General features: G+C 41.9%; 2 protein-coding genes across 2 annotated transcripts; one reads left to right on the top strand and one right to left on the bottom strand.

Annotated features, from left to right (window-relative positions):
• Positions 1 to 2,485: 2,485 nt before the first annotated feature.
• On the bottom strand, positions 2,486 to 8,176 carry rwdd1 (RWD domain containing 1). Its single transcript, XM_087837571.1, has 7 exons — positions 7,868 to 8,176; positions 6,900 to 6,965; positions 6,132 to 6,262; positions 4,939 to 5,082; positions 4,719 to 4,851; positions 4,572 to 4,634; positions 2,486 to 3,010 (listed from the first exon to the last, which is right to left on the bottom strand). The coding sequence occupies exons 1-7, from the start codon at positions 7,938 to 7,940 to the stop codon at positions 2,898 to 2,900; spliced, it is 723 nt and encodes a 240-aa protein (XP_087693697.1). The 5' UTR covers positions 7,941 to 8,176; the 3' UTR covers positions 2,486 to 2,897.
• Positions 8,177 to 9,092: 916 nt separating this feature from the next.
• On the top strand, positions 9,093 to 15,679 carry rrp15 (ribosomal RNA processing 15 homolog). Its single transcript, XM_087837572.1, has 5 exons — positions 9,093 to 9,421; positions 14,244 to 14,488; positions 14,764 to 14,861; positions 14,944 to 15,133; positions 15,212 to 15,679. Exons 1-5 carry the CDS (start codon positions 9,388 to 9,390, stop codon positions 15,347 to 15,349), a joined length of 705 nt encoding a protein of 234 aa, XP_087693698.1. The 5' UTR covers positions 9,093 to 9,387; the 3' UTR covers positions 15,350 to 15,679.
• The last annotated feature ends 427 nt before the right edge of the window (positions 15,680 to 16,106 follow it).

Genomic DNA, 16,106 nt, shown 5'->3' on the forward strand with positions numbered 1-16,106 from the left:
GCTAATTCCATCTCTTAAAATGTGTCTATAGGTGAGACGCTTTGCCTTGATTGGAGGGACCACACTGGAGGTGCGAGTCCGCCGTGTAATGGCTTATGCCATTACAAACGAGCTGGCCTCGGTACTCAACTGGGCAGGGAAAAAAACCAAGGACCAGACAAAGCTAAAAATGGCATTTAAAGATACAGCGCTCTGCAAATGCATATATGGTGGTAAGTTTTACAGTTTTTTTGCTATATTACTTTGTCTTTCTTAATAACAAGACTTTCATGTCCGGTTAATCTGGAGATGGAGTCTTTGGTCTTTGGCTTGTTTAGTCCTCGGGTTGTAGTTGTACAGCCCGAGGACCCCATGTTTATTTTGTTTTAAAGGATACACGGCACACCATGCTAAGACTTATCACTTTTTCCGCTCATAGCTCTTTGGGAATCAAATGCGGCAGTTTGCAGATTTACGCCTGGTGACTTTCATGTTTATCAGCCTAGGAGTTTACATACTTTCTCCCCGCTGAAGACAGTTAACAAGAGCTTACTCATGTGCTCTAATTCACTTTTTTTGTTTGTGTGTGTGTATTTTTTTCCTAGATGGCCTGACGCAGCAGTTAGGGGCAAACTCTATGTCCGAGTTTGTCTTTGCACAAGCAGTGCAGAAATGGCTCCGATACGCCCCAGATCGTATGGGTATGGGTGGTGCAGGACGCACATCATGCATCCCCATCCCAGAGTAAAAAATTACAAACTTCTGTGAAACATATAAATGTAAATAGGAAACTGTCTTTTAATAAAGTATTTAGCAAACAAAACATGCCTATTGACCTTTTTTTGTTTATTTTTTTTTCTCTGTTACATCACATGCAATGCTTTCTTATTTTAGGATATTAATATTGACATGATACATTGTGAGACATTTGTTGTTGTTGTTTTTTTTATAAAGGGTGTCCAATTTGAGGAATAAGTACAATTATGTGTTTAGGTGGTTTAAGTATTGATGGAAACATGCAGTAGTTTAGTATTGGTTAAAATACCTATAAAGAAAGGTAGATTTCCAGTCATGATTTAACTGTTGTTTTAATAAAAACCGTGCGAAAAGAGGTGGAAAATCAACACCATAGCTCAACATTGTTTCAATATCAGAATCTGACATTGTTTCAATGTCAGGTTTCAACATTGATTCAACATCAAAACCTGACGTTGTTTCAACATTAAAAAAGGGTGCAAGAGTGACGTTAGGTCAACGTCACACTTCAACGTTGATTCAATGATGTCGCCTGATATTGACTCAACGTTGTTTCAATGTTTCCTTGCTATCTGGGTCTGGTACCACAGTGTGCCCAACACACAGAGGGGCTGTACCTGCAGGAGTTAGCAGCACTAACTTGAGTCTCAATTGCTGCAGAGCAGCTTTAAATTGTTAAACCATGTTGTCCCTGAAAAATACCTTTTTGTTTAATTCTGAAATGTACATTATTTTTCACTTTTGGGTAACCATCTTTTATTTTAACTTGTTTGTTCCATTTCAAGATATTTAGTGGACTTAAACTTGAATTGCAATAGATAACTGGAAAAATTGGGCTGTTCCAAACCTTTTGATGTGTGTGTGTGTGTGTATATATATATATATATATATGCAGAAAGGCTCCGGCCCAGGACCTTATCCATTGAAGCAACAATGCTAACCACTGCTACACATCTTAGACTCACTTCTAAATTTAATTATTTGAAGGAAAACTGATGTAACAAAGGCTGCGTTCACACTGCAGGCGGAAGCGCATCAAATCCGATTTTTTTGACCCTCTGCGACCCAATCTGGGTCACTTTCATATGTGGTCCTGAATCCGATACATATCTGATGTTTTAGAAAGCTGATGTTTGATGGTCATGTCGCATTAAATCCGTCTTTTACGTCACTGACACAAGACAGACGCCAATTATCAGCGCCAGAGAAGACATCGCGAACACTTCCTGACCATCCGGTGAAACTGTTGGGAAGACAACGTGAACATTTTATTTGTACTGTATAATCTGCAGATTCTGACAGAAATCTGCAGCTATCCTTTGAAGCACCGCTCCTCTAAAACAGCAATAAGGATCATTATTAGGTTATTTACATTATTATGTAAATAACAAAATAACTTGAAGCAAAAATTGGGAAACGTGAAGTCCGAAGTCTTTATATTAAGGGCCATCAGTCAAACAATACTGTTGTTCTGGGTCTAAACAGAGCGCGTTGTGTGTGACGTCTTCTTTGAGCGTTCACACTAGAGCGCGTTTGCTGTCACATTTTATTTGTAGTGTGAACGAGCAGACAAAAAAATCGGATTTGATCAAAAAATCTGAATTGAGCATCAAGACCTGCAGAGTGAACGCAGCCTAACTGCTAAACATGCCCAACTTTCCCAGTGTTACAGCCATCAAATTCAAACTTGGAGTTCGTCAGCCCAACTACTACAATCTTACTTTGGTCACGTAAATAACTGCTCACCTGATTTATTGTCACAGAATGTTTTTACTGCACATCGGAAAATATTCTAGTTTTTCTGGAAATGTGGTCACATGTAATAGAGTATAGTTACTTCAACCTCAGCAAAGCAAGACTTTTATTCTCCGGCCACACCTGACAGGTTAGTGCCTTCAACTGGACAGAAAATTGCTGATACTGGGATGAGCTTAAAGACAAAGCCCCAGAGGGAACACACATTTTTATCAGACTTAATCGAGGCAGTTGACATAAACACCAACTGTTGAGTGTTTTTAAACAATTTCCTCTCCTTTCATTCGGAGTTTTGTAAAATAAAAAAAGCAGACATGTCCTTAATGGCCAGAAGACGGCGTCCAGGACGAGCAGCATGTTCCTCTGATCATGCTTGAAGCCTTTGATTCCACCGTCCTGCTCCGCCTTTAGTCTTCATCACTACCCATCTCTATAGGGTCAAAATCTGGGTCATCTTCATCCAAATCCAAGTCCTCAATGTCCTGGAATAGTGACTCGTCCACTTCAACGTTGTTTCCAGCTGCATAGGAAGAAAGCCACGGGGTTAGAGGAAACTTCACAGGAAAAAGATTATTCCCACTAAATGCTGTTCTAATCAGGATATATCACTTAGAAAGTCACATTTTTTTCTCTCTTTCACGTGTCTGCCTGCTGCCAATCCATATCCATGCACAACCAATCCCGTTTCTCCCTATGTACACAAACACAAACACAATTCCATCCATTTTCTGCCACTTATCCAGGTTCGGGTCACCGGGGTCTGAAGCCCAGACTTCCATCACCCTGGCTCTTCAGCTCATCTGGGCAGACAATGAGTTGTTCTCAAGCCAACCAAGTAGGACACGCCCAGAATACTTCACCCAGGAGGTGGGGGGGGCCAGATGCCCGAACCACGTAAACTGACTCCTTTCGCTGTGGCTAGCGGCTCTACTCTCAGCTGAGCTCCTCAGTCTAAGGGAGAGCCTTCAGAGGAAGCTTACGTCTGCCACCTGTATCTGCAAATGTGTTGTCTTGGTCACGAGGCTGAGCTCATGAGCACAGGTGAGGAAGGAAGGAAGATCGCAGGAAATCAACAACTTTGCTTTTAAGCTCTCCTCAACAAAACAAGATGATACGAAGTCCGTGGCTCAATCCTGACAATCTCACGTTCCCCTCTGCCCTCACTTGTAAACGAGACCCCGACATACTCCTCCACCCGGGGTAGTAACTCGTCCCTGACAGAGTTTGACTCCACCCTCTCAAGCTGAGAAGGTCTCGGAAACGGAGGTGCCGATTTTGAACCCAACTGCTTCACACTCAGCAGCCGAGGTCACCACCTGATGAAGCCAACAGAACCACAACAGTCACAAAAAGCAAAGCCACCAACACAGAGACCCCCCACTACCTGCTACACCCAGATACCGTCCATAACAGAATCTGTGACAAAGGGCAGCATCCCTACACATCCCTAACGCCCTGTAACGACAGACGAGACACCTCACACTCCCGAAGGATAAACCTGTCAACTGACACCACTGGGATCTACAGCAATGACATCGGAATGTCACTTGGACTGGAGAAACGTACTCAGATGGTAACAAAGAAATGTTGGTCGGGAATCGCACTACTAGAAGGCAACACTGCAGATACTGAGTACAGCTATAAGTATCTTTTAATCCCACGAGAAAATGGAAACCGTAAAGAGGAACCTCGGACAACTGCAACCACCAAATACCTGCAGAGAATAAGGCGAGCCCCGAGGATCGGCTGAACGGGAAGAACGAGATCCGAGCAATCAACACTGCTGGGATAATAGGACGGCTGAAGGAAAAGGTGGAAGCCACTGAGACGAGGCAAGAAAGTGAGGGTTTGACCCCAGACACGGCACACTGAGAGGAAGGAAGGAGGTCAGCGACTACTGAGTGTCGAAACCACCATCCCGAATGAAACAACAAGGATCCATCAGCCCATCACAAAGATGGCCACGACTGATCATGTGCCTACTGACTACCTGCAAACACAGACGTCCACACAGGTGTTGTTTAGATTCCACTGTCCTATAAATGTCTTTAGTCCTCATAACACTCAGAAACAGTCCTTACCATCTTCAAGGAACTGAATGTCAGACGTGTCCAGGTTGTGGTCTCTCTCAAACAGCTGTTTACCTGGTGACAGACGCACAGTCTTCAGTCTGGACACGTATGTCATCATCTTTACAGTTTCTGGTGTCTTTGAGTAACACCGTGTACCTGTCAGTTTGGGTTTTCCTGCCTGCTCCTCCTCTTTCTGTCTTTTTCTCCTCAGTTCAGCCATTTCCAGCTCAAACTTGGCTTTCCATGCCAGGAAGTTTTCAATGGTTACCACTGTTCCCTGGAAAGCCACCTGTTGAAAGCAACTACTGTTATAATAAAATAAAACCTTGGTTGATCACGTGCACTCGAGCAGAGAGTGAATGGTGAGAAATTCTACCTTCTCTGCTTCCTGGGCCTCTTTCTCTTTCCTCCGCTTTTCCTCTTCTTGCCTATTTTTCATCACATCAACAATTGTGTTAAGTTTCTCTTGAACAGCTGTGACCAGGGTGAAGATCATCACCATGCCCAAGTTTTCTTCTGCCTGTGAACACAAACATACACAGCCACATTTCACCAACTGTCCAAGAACAGTTCAACAGATGGAGATGGAGAGACGTCTGATGTCACCTACATTTAGATTATTATTATTGCTGAGTAGTTTAAGGAGCTTGGAAAGCAAGCTTCTGTAAGGTTCTTGGAGATGTTTCACCTGTGAAGCTTCAGTTCACATAAAAAATACAAAATTGAAAGTAAATTTTCTCATTAAGTGCCGAACCCTCCCGCTGCTGCTGCTGATATCTATGTTTGGACACAGCTTCTCATTCAATGTTTTTCTTTATTTTTAGTACTTTGGACATTGTAGATACAACATGAACACATCACATGGTGATGGAGCGCTGCACCGTGGCCTGGCCTCCACAGTCACCTAACCTACACCCATTCAGATGGTTTGAGATGAGATGGAGCGCAGAGTGAAGGCAAAGGGCCAACGAGTGCTCAGCATCTCTGAACTCCTTCAAGACTGTTGGGAATCAGTTTTATGGTGTTTCACACTTTTTGTTTACTACATAATTCCACATGTGTTCAATCATAGTTGTGATGCCTTCAGTGAGAATCTACAATGTAAAAAACCATCACACGAGAAGGTCCAAACGTCTGCCTGCTCGTGTATGGCCAGTATAAAGCTTCAATCTGATAAAAATGACACATATATCCTTTTAAACGCTTTGTAAACATTTAAAGTTGTCTCCATCTCGCTACATGCATCACTGCACAGTTCAATGAACATACACTGTTATTGTGTTATTAATATGCACCCATATTTCATTACACTGTTACTGTAGTGGTGCCCATGGAGCAGCTGTACGAATGTCTGAAGCTTTAAGACTCAGCAGGATTTCTTATATTTCTTCACAGATCCTCTTAATGAGGTTTGAGCTTCATTGACATCACAAATGTAGACACACAACAGTGAAGCTGTCACCCGAGGCTCTGGGCTTATGTCTAAGCATCTGGAAAGATCTAGAAGCCACTAATTAGCCCTCAACCAGCACCAGAGCCACAACTGCTCAGATAAATCCAAAGACAGACCTGCTGTTGTAATAGTGTGAGGATATCTTCTGTGTCGCTCTCCTCCAAGTTCTCCTGGGAATAGATTTCCCACAGCGGGGGCTCGTCCGGGTACTTGTCTACATACGTAAACTTTAAAGTTGTTTCCACAGCTGCAAAAAGACAACAGACAACTTTACAAGTGAAAAAGTTCTTTTTATTATTTAACTAAAGATAAAACTTTCATTTATTCTTTATTCACCGCATGTAAAGTCAAACAGGGTGGATATACGTGTACCCCCCCCCAGCTTAGTGCCTACATAGTGGGGTTTTCACTAGTGGACGAGAGGATTGCTTTCATTCTGGTCAAGTAAAGGGTCTTGTTATTCGTGCTCATCAATCAATCATGCAGCCGACCCAGCCTTCCTGGAGGCCCTGAGTGGGGTGCGTTAAAGTAGCCTTTGCTGTGTTACTGAGACAATAACTGATCCTGCGACCATGCAGGGGAGCATCCTCAGAAGCAAAGCAGTATCACTGGGACCAGTTCCTTCAACTGCTGTCAGAGGGTCGTCACAGATGGGCTCGACGGTCATGGATTTCACACCAGAGGTTTTACAATACTGTCCTATTATCGTGATCCACTTCAAATGCTAAGTTGCTTTTAAATATATGCTATAAATGCACACATGCATATATACACACACTCTATAATGGAAAGCAACAAGCAGGTCAGTTTAAAACACCTGACATAATAACAGCTGCAGTGCTACCAACACACCGTTTTCCAACCACATTCATCAGTTTACTTACTTTCCCCGTTCTCCCCGGCATCAGACGTGACCGTGATGGTGAAGCTGGTTGGATCTTCTGAGAGCACTGCAAGTACACATTCATTAGTAACATCACTATTACCATGATTTCATAAGTGGCTGGGTAACTGAGGCATATTTCACTATTTTACCAACCAGAAACAATAAAGATTTGGATACCAATAACAATAAAGACTTCAGGCAAGCTTTGCTTTTCCCAACAGCTATCAAAGAAAGAGCTATCAATCTGTCAATCCTTTCCGTGTCCGGGCCGGGTGAGGTTTCCCGTGTTGTGTCAAATTAAGCTTATAGCTTATATGCTAATAGAAATAGTATTTTAACGTTTGACATTAATATGAGTATCCTTTCACAAATACAAGAACACCAGCAAGCTAATCCCAAAAAGTTGATGCTCCTCATTTGGACGTTTTCAGCAGGAGAAACGTTTCATCCAGGGGACTTCTTCGGTCTCAGCTGACTGCAGGTTTCCAACCTTATAAACAGGACATTTGTATAATGACTGAAACCAGCACAGCTGATTAACGATGGGCTGGGAGGTCAGTTCTGCAAATTCTCATGACCATTGATCAACAACCATTAATGAGTGTCATTCACAGAGAGATGGCTGCAATCACAGCATTGTAAGATGGACACAGGTGTACCCTTAGGTCCCCTCCTCGATTCAGAGATGGTCTTTCCCTTTTCACGTGAAAGGTTTCAGTCATTGTACAAATGTCCTGTTTATAAGGTTGGAAACCTGCCGTCAGCTGAGACCGAAGAAGTCCCCTGGACGAAACGTTTCTCCCGCTGAAAACGTCCAGATGAACAGAATCAACCTTCTGGGATTTCCTTACCCGGATCACTGAGCATGCATCAAGACCAGCAAGCTAAGTAACGTGTACTTGCTAGCTATGAGCTAGCTACTACTTTCGTGCTACAATCCCACTTAACGTTACGTGCCATTCAGACCTGTAAAGGAGTCTGGGTAGATGGACTCTATGGCTTCGAGCTCATTCCGCTGCTCTTCGGCGTAGTCCGTCATGTTTGTGAAGCTGCAGGTTATCTGGAAGTTCGTAAAATCATCACCAATGCGTTCGCTGTGTGCTGCGTACTCAGCTGAAACAGTCGATCGACGATCTCGACGATCCGCCTCTTCTTCTTTTCGGGTTTAGCGGGGTTTGCAAACCAGCTTTGAACGTTCTTTACCGCCACCTCCTGGACTTGTGTAGACACACGCTCGACACAAGAAAAAGAGAAAAACTTTCGTCCGTGTGATTTTTCTTTATGAATGAGATATAGCCCTATAAGCTGTATAAGAACCAGTCAAATTACCAAATCTTATTTCGCACTTTTGTTGGTGTTTATTTATTTATTTAGTTTCTCCTCTTGTAAAGGTGTGAATGCCAAGATTATGTCTCTTTTTCAAGAGTCACTTGTCTCCATTTCTCCTTCCATTTCTTTCTGGTCTATTTTTTAGGACATTGACTGGAAGAAAGTTTGGTGTTTGCCAAAAAAATTTCCTCCTTACTAACAAAGTGAAGGAAATTTCATTTAAGCTAATTCATAGATTCTACCCTGTTAAATGCTTCCCTCAAAAATGTAAGAGGGATATAGACACTCTTCTGTAAGAGTCCCAGAGTCCTGCTCACATCTATTCTGGTCTTGTACGTCTACGTAGATTTTGTGGAAAGATATCGCTGGTTTCATCTCTAAGAACATCTTATCAAATTTTGTGGGTTTTTACCAAAATGTGTTATTTGGTTACACTGACTTTAGCAGGAAAGACTCGAATGTTTTTTACCTCATTAATCTGATTTTACTCCTCGCCAAATACCATAAAAGTTCTCAAGCAAGGAACCTCACTTTCTCACTTTTAGGAAAGAAATTAAACTCTATGTGAATACAATTTGCTCCTCTCACAACAAAAAAGCTTTTAAAACCGTAAATATTTGTAATGTAATAATGTAATTATTGTGTGTTTAATGTCCCCGTTTAATTATTCAATGTCACTGTATCTCTCGCTTGTTTTTCTTTTATTTTTTATTCCTTTTTCTTATTTTCCCCTTTTAATTTTGATATGTATCTTACCTGTTTAATTTGGCGCACTCTTCCATTGTATTATAATTTTGCAGTACATTGTCTCCTCCGTGTATTATATTTGTTGTTCCTGTTCCTCTTGAAATAAAGATGGAGAAAAAAGTCTGAACTGGGACACAGCCCGAGCTACACTTTCTACCGGGTTAACTTTGGCACAGCACGGAAACCTGTTCCAGATCGTTCCGGCCCGCTTTAACCTCTAATGGCCCGAATAAGCCATTTCATTACTGTTGCAGACAGAACAAACGTCGCAGTGTTTTTTTCTGGGTTTTATTGGCGAGTACACGAAGAAGCTTTTTTCCTCATACGTGTGGAACAAATCGGAATTCCTGGTCGGAACCTTTGACGGGCGGTTAGTTGTACTCTACGGAAACGACGTAGTGTAACACACAATGTCTCTGGTGGAAGCACACGCGTTGGACTCCGGTGAGTTTTGTAATATACGTTTTTATTATTGTTGCTAATTGTAGCCGCACGGCCTCGATAGATTCTCACACAGCGCGATCAACAGTACTAAACTCTCTGCTGTTATTGTTAATACAACAGCAGAGACCGAGATATGAATGATCTGCTCTGGTTACAGGATGGATTTAAAGTTCGTCTGTTCACTTGGTAGAAAATGAGCGAAACTTTTCTTCTGTAACCTGCTCTTTGAATGCGAGCGTTTACATCGTACCCAAGTATCGTACTAAGTGTAAATAGTGTAACAAATCACGCGTGAATCACACACGAACACCACATTTGCATCGGTATTCAGACAGCAACGATCATCTGTAACAGGGGCGTCGCTAGCATCACTGAGGACTTGGCCCAGCCCTGAAATCTTTTGGGTTTCAGCTTAAGAAGAACATTAATTTGAGTTCTTCTTGTTTGTTACAGTTTTATTTAACAGTACAGTACAGAGTTTTTACCAGCCTCAGAGTAGGGGTGGGCGATATAAACGATATACGATAGAAACGATATAAATTTGGCCAACGATAGAGATTTTGACTATATCGTGATAGCGCATGTTGATGATGTCATCATGCGGCGCCTGTTTGGGTCGAAAGCATGGCAGCGGCTAAAACCATTATCATCTGCAAATTATGGCAACAGTCATAGCAAAGAGATGAAGGACTGTTGAAATATGGGGAAAGCCCAAAACTGCGCTTCTTCCACTTCCGTAACATTGATTCATTAATGTTGAATTCTCTCGCAGCTGCTCTATTCCCATGTTGTTGCAGTATATTAATGACTAACCTCGTATTGTGGATGAATAATCTCAGTTGTTCTCCTGACTGAAGTTTGGCCCGTGTACAGCATCCTGCTATGCGACTGCATTTGTCCCTGACCACCAGAATCCCTCACGTTAACTTTATCTAGTGGGAAAAAAAGTTGCCGTTCATCCTCCAGCTTCACTGTGCTAATGCTATGCTAACATAGCTGTGTCGCTAGCAATCACATAGCACAACATTATATACCAGGTAGTCCAACTTCAGTAACCCTGCAAACGCCACTGCTGTTTAGTTTTCTGTCTTCATTTATGTTGGAAGTGGTAGCAGAGCTGAACGTTTTAATTAGTTTCAAATCTCTCAGTCAGAACATGGTATGAAATGTTTAGGTGGAAACTAGTGAGCTAACTTCCTGTTAACTTCTAACTCCGTTAAATTTAATAACTTCTGTTTTCATGGATGTAAAACTTAATTGTTACACCCGATAAAGCAGCAACACTGATGATTTAATTAAAGATGAAAGAATTTAGACAGTTTTTAACTCTCAGTGTTCGTTTGACTTTGGGACCTGAAGTTGACGGAGTTTAGGACCCAGATTACTCCGTGAAGCTCCTCACTACGGCAGCCGTAATGCTCTGACAATCCATCAAAACATTTTTTAACAGATTTCTGCAGCCAAAATTGGTTCGAGGTCAGTAAGCACAACCAGAAAGGCACACTCTCGATTTTTGAGAAAATTAAAGGATTTTAAGTCCTTATAGTGTGGAAAATACGTTATACAGAAGAAAAGAATATATCGTGATATATATCGTTACCGCACGTGCTTCAAATTATATCATGATATGAATTTTAGGCCATATCGCCCAGCCCTACATCAGAGCTTTTATTGCACCACGATTGCTGCGTTTGAACTGTATGCCCTCTTTCTGATGCTCACCTCTTCTTCGTCTTTCCTGCTGTCGTGGTGTCCCATCATTTTGCATCTCTTCTCCTTTGCTCGCTCCTCCTGTTCTCTTTCCTGACCTGGTTATAAAAATAATGCAGTCAGCATGTGCCGCTCAAACGCCACCATCATCTAGTTTGATGTGATTATTAAGGCATCAACTTATTTTATACAACCTCAAACATCAGACTGCAGAAAAGCAAAATGACTCGTGCACTCTGCCAAGACACACGAGCTAAACAGCAAAGTCAGTGGTGAATGTGAGCTATAGGCCAACATTTAATTCAGCTGCAGAGGTAAACTCAGTTTCCACACAGTGACGTCTGTCTTCAGTCACATCACTTCCTCTTTTGTCATTTTATGTTTTCTTCTTCATTTTGCAGGATTTAATTTTTCACTCTGTTAAAATCTACATCTGATTTATTTCAAGCGTTTCTGTGAAGTATCTTCAAATGTCCACTAGCTTTCTTTGATCCTCGGTAAACATGCAACATAAAAAGGTCAGAGGTCAGTCTGCTGTGTTATGGCACAAACGTGCGTATCTGTGAAGAGCACAGGAGTCAAACATGTGCATGAATAAACAGAGAAATTACACCAAATAAACTCAAGTCAAGGGTTAATTTTTCAGTTCATGAAATTTTTAAAACATCCCCTGCGTTTCCATGGTTACTCACTGTCATGTGTAAACCATCCCTGCAGGATGACATCACTCTGAGCTGCTGTGGGATTTCACAGTGTCTCAGATTTCCTCCTGATGTTCTTATGAACGCTGTTGTAATGCTCATGCTGGAGCATCGTTAAACCCCATTGGTCAGACCAATCAGGTGCTCGTACGAGCTTGGACCTGTTGAGGGATGCTCAGCTGTAATTGGTTCGCACAGATATGTGACTGTTTCAGGTGTGACATTAATAAACAATTCTTTAAAGAGATCCAGAGCTCATCACAAACCATCTGTAGCTCGAGCCCCGACACACCTGTGGAGCTTCCAGCAGCTGAAAAGTCATTGTTTGTTTATTATTGTTTATCCAACTTGAATTTTCCAGGTGATGCAGTAGTCTGACTTTTGCCTTTTAAAGTGAACTCATGGTTTGTAGAGTGTTACCTGTGCTGCTGCTCTAAGCTGTCACAGTTGTGGATTAGTCATGTTAATGTTCATTTTTGTGCTTTTCATGAAGTTTTTGTAGTTTGATCTTTACAGACTATCAGAATAATAATAATACTGTTCATCAAACCACGAACCTCTGTGTGCTTCTCTCTTTAACTCTGCTGCTCTCATGTCGACTGTGATTGTTAGTCACTGAATGTTCATCAGTTGTTCCATTAATTAGTCGAGAAATCAGAAATACTTTTGTGTTACTGGTGATCAATAATATATATTCCAAAGGGGGAAAAGTGCAGGTCTTCCAAAATGAACTGTTTAAAACATCTGTCCAAAAAACAAAACCCCAAACCCTGCAATGATATAATGACATTATTTAAAGAAAATATTCATTAAAGGAAAAATAAACTAATCTCAAATACAGTAATGTTAAATCAAATAAAGTTTATGAGGAAAAATAAAGAGCTCAAAGTCCAGGATGTCCTCGATGTCGTCCATCGGGACTTGTTAGGATCGCTCGAATGAGCCAAAAGATACAGACCACAAATCAGACGTAACTGAACAGGACGACGTTCCTGTGCAGGTGAATGAATGAGTTTGTATCTGTGAGCCTTTAAAGGCGTATATTAGGGGTGGGGGAAAAATGGATACTGTGTAGCATGGTGATACTTTGTTTGCTAATAATGTATGGATACAGGGACAGCAGAAATCGATATTTTGTTACAAAAAGGTTTTTGTGCTCTGACTTCAGAGCATGTTGATCCTTTTTCTGAGCAAGAATCCTGACATTCCTTCACTGTCCAAATGTGTTTCACTTGTTTTTGGCAGCAATAAACATGACAGTTTACTTATTTTAATTTAAGACATGTTTTATTTTAATTAAGTTTAAAACTTTTTTATTTAATGTAAAATTATATTTTGTTTTAATTTACTTTCAAATTCTTCAGTTGCTGAAGGGGCTGCATAGTTTTCATAAACTGCATAGTTCAGAATAGCTATAATTGTACCAGATGGTTGATTCAGTTAAGTTGGACTAGACTGTAATACAAACCGTTCAGTTTGTCAACAATCAAACTGAAATGAGAGAAAGACTGAGTGTGAGACTTTGATATTAGAGAAAATGAATATTGATAAAGTTTACCTTTATGTACAGAATCTGAATATCGCAAAATATTTTTAAAAATTAATATCGTATCGTGGGATGTGTGGTGATTCCCACCTCTAGCGTACATGGTGAAAACAAGCACATCAGCATCCTGAAGTCTGCCCGACAGCTGTGATGGTGCATTTCTGTTGGTCTGGGGGTAAAGAGCTTTTATTTTTATATATTGAAATATTAATCTCATTTATTTAGCAAATTTAAAGTGAAAACATTTAATGTGACAGAGGTGCTGAAATAAAGATGGTGTAGTTCACCCCTGTTAGACTCACCCTGTTGTTCCAGGATCACTGTGATTCAAACGCTGCATCAGTTACACATTTCACATGTAAGCGAGCCTCACTGTAGATTTCTGCTGTTCCTGTTTCTTCACTCTGAGTTTATCCATCAGGTGCTTTGATAGCCGACTCCCTCCGGCTGTTTCCAGTAAAGGTTTAAATATCGATCGCAGTAACGAGCGCCGCCATTTCTGGATGTTTCACTTCACTCTCTGCACTTCTTGGTATCTTTATGTAGACACAGTCATCACCACTGCAGCTGTTACGGTTAAAGGTTCTTAGATAGTGTTTCTCTACACTCGGCACAACTTCCCTCATTCCTCCATTCACACATTTATTAGTACAGATTTATCCCCAAGCATCCGAATCTCAATAAACAGTGTTGATGTGTTTCTGCCAGTGGGTAAGGTCTTGTTGTCCCTGTGGTGGAGTAAACACGTCTGTAACCTTTGGATGAAATCAGACGCTCGGTTCATCAGGACACGATCAACTTTCTGGGATATTTTAGCATGAATCAGCGTTTGTAGTTCACTACATCATTTCTTTGTGTGAATCAGGCGACAGCATGGCTCTTTGGTCTGAAGGCAAGGTCGACCAGAGTGATTCTGAAGGTGAAAGAGTGAGTGATGAAGAGAAAGAAGAGGATGAAAATGAGCATAATGAAGATGCCGGCACTGGATGGGCCGAAGCCATGGCAAAGATCCTCGGGAAGAAAACCACGAGCGGCATCCTGGAGAAGAACACGGAGCTGGAAAAGATGAAGGCAGCAGAGAGACGGGAGCAGCTCGAGAGGAAGAAACAGGTGAGCTCCGTGTCCCGGCTCAGGATGATGAAGACACTCGTCACTCACCGAACACAGTTTCCACATTTATCACTGTCGACATGAAATGACAATGTTCGACTTATAACAACAAGTTATAATAAGTATGCATGTTTATTTTCATGTTTTGGCTCTAAAGACGACCATAAGTGTCAACTAGTGGTTTATTCATTTCCTCCTTGTTGTTGAACACTTTCAAAAAAGCAACATTTTTATTTCTAAGCCTTGAAAACCCAAAGATTGTTTGTCCCTCACAGGCTGACGAGAAGAAAGCGTGGGAGCAGATGTGCAGGGAGAAACCTGACATAGTGACGGACCGCGAGACTGAGAAAGCCTTACAGAGAATTGCTACAAGGTGACCACTCTGTTTGCTTTGTGTCTTTGTTTGACGTATATGTAGCCGAGCATCTGTTCTAATGTCGTCCTCCTTCACTCAGAGGGGTGGTTCAGCTGTTCAACGCTGTGAGGAAACACCAGAAAACTGTGCAGGAGAAGGTGAAGGATGCTGGTGGATCCGACAGGAAGAAGGCAAAGATCCTTTGTTCTGTCTCAAAGAAAGACTTCATCGATGTGCTGAGGAGGGAAGACGGAGGTGTCCGAGCAACGGGCAAGACGGAGAAGGATGCTGTGAGTTGACAGATGTTTGTTTCGTTCTGTAGCTGTCAGTGTGTTTATCCTGATGTTTCTGTGTGTGCTCGTGCAAAGGTCGCTGCTGTGGAGAAGCCTGCCTGGACTGTTCTCAGAGATGACTTCATGATGGGAGCCACGATGAAAGACTGGGACAAAAGCAGTGACCAGGACGAGCCACAGGAGGGGAACAGTGAGGCGGCGAGTCAGATCTGACGTCAGCCGTGCACACGGAAAGACTCAAAGACTGTGGGAAAAACCAACAGGAGACCCTGAACTGAAAAGACGAGCTTTAGCGTCAGCACACACCCGTGCACGCACGCGCCCGTGCACGCACACATGCACCGCTGCGTTGGAGATCTACAGTTTTATATTTGTTGCTGAAGATATTTTGACAGGTGACTGTGAAACTTACTGAATGTGGACGTAGCAGAGAACATGTGAAACTACACATTTCTTCACAGATTCATTCAAACTGTTTGTTTTTTTGTTGACACTGGAGAAATGTTTTCTATTCAACAATAAATGTGTTCATGCTGGTGTGTACGACACGCTCACAGGTGGAACAGCCATGGCATTTACATCAGCTGCTTTCAGACTGATTTTAGTACACGAGTCGAGCAGTGGCATCAGTGCGGCTACAAGCAGGGGGTGCGGCTACAAGCTGTGTGGCAACTAGGGGTGGGTTTTTATAATCGATTTATCGATTAAAATCGATTCTGGCTTGGATAACATAAAATCGATTTTTTAATATAAATTTATTTTGCCCGAAATGCCAGAATCTCTGGTGAAATCTCACAAAATTTCAACAACCACCAAACAGCTAAAACAGTAACTGAGAGCAGGAACACGGATTCTGCACAAAAACGTAAACACACAGCACGACCCGCGGATCAGAATCAGTGAGCTGTGACTTTCTCACAGTCGGGGCTGAAAGCCGACAGCTCGCTGATTCTGATGTGTCGGCGGGTCG

The sequence above is a fragment of the Neolamprologus brichardi genome, unplaced genomic scaffold (genome assembly GCF_056152115.1).
Source record: "Neolamprologus brichardi isolate AB-2024 unplaced genomic scaffold, ASM5615211v1 NODE_ptg000036l+_length_2141236_cov_1, whole genome shotgun sequence".
In the NCBI taxonomy this organism is placed as follows: domain Eukaryota; kingdom Metazoa; phylum Chordata; class Actinopteri; order Cichliformes; family Cichlidae; genus Neolamprologus; species Neolamprologus brichardi.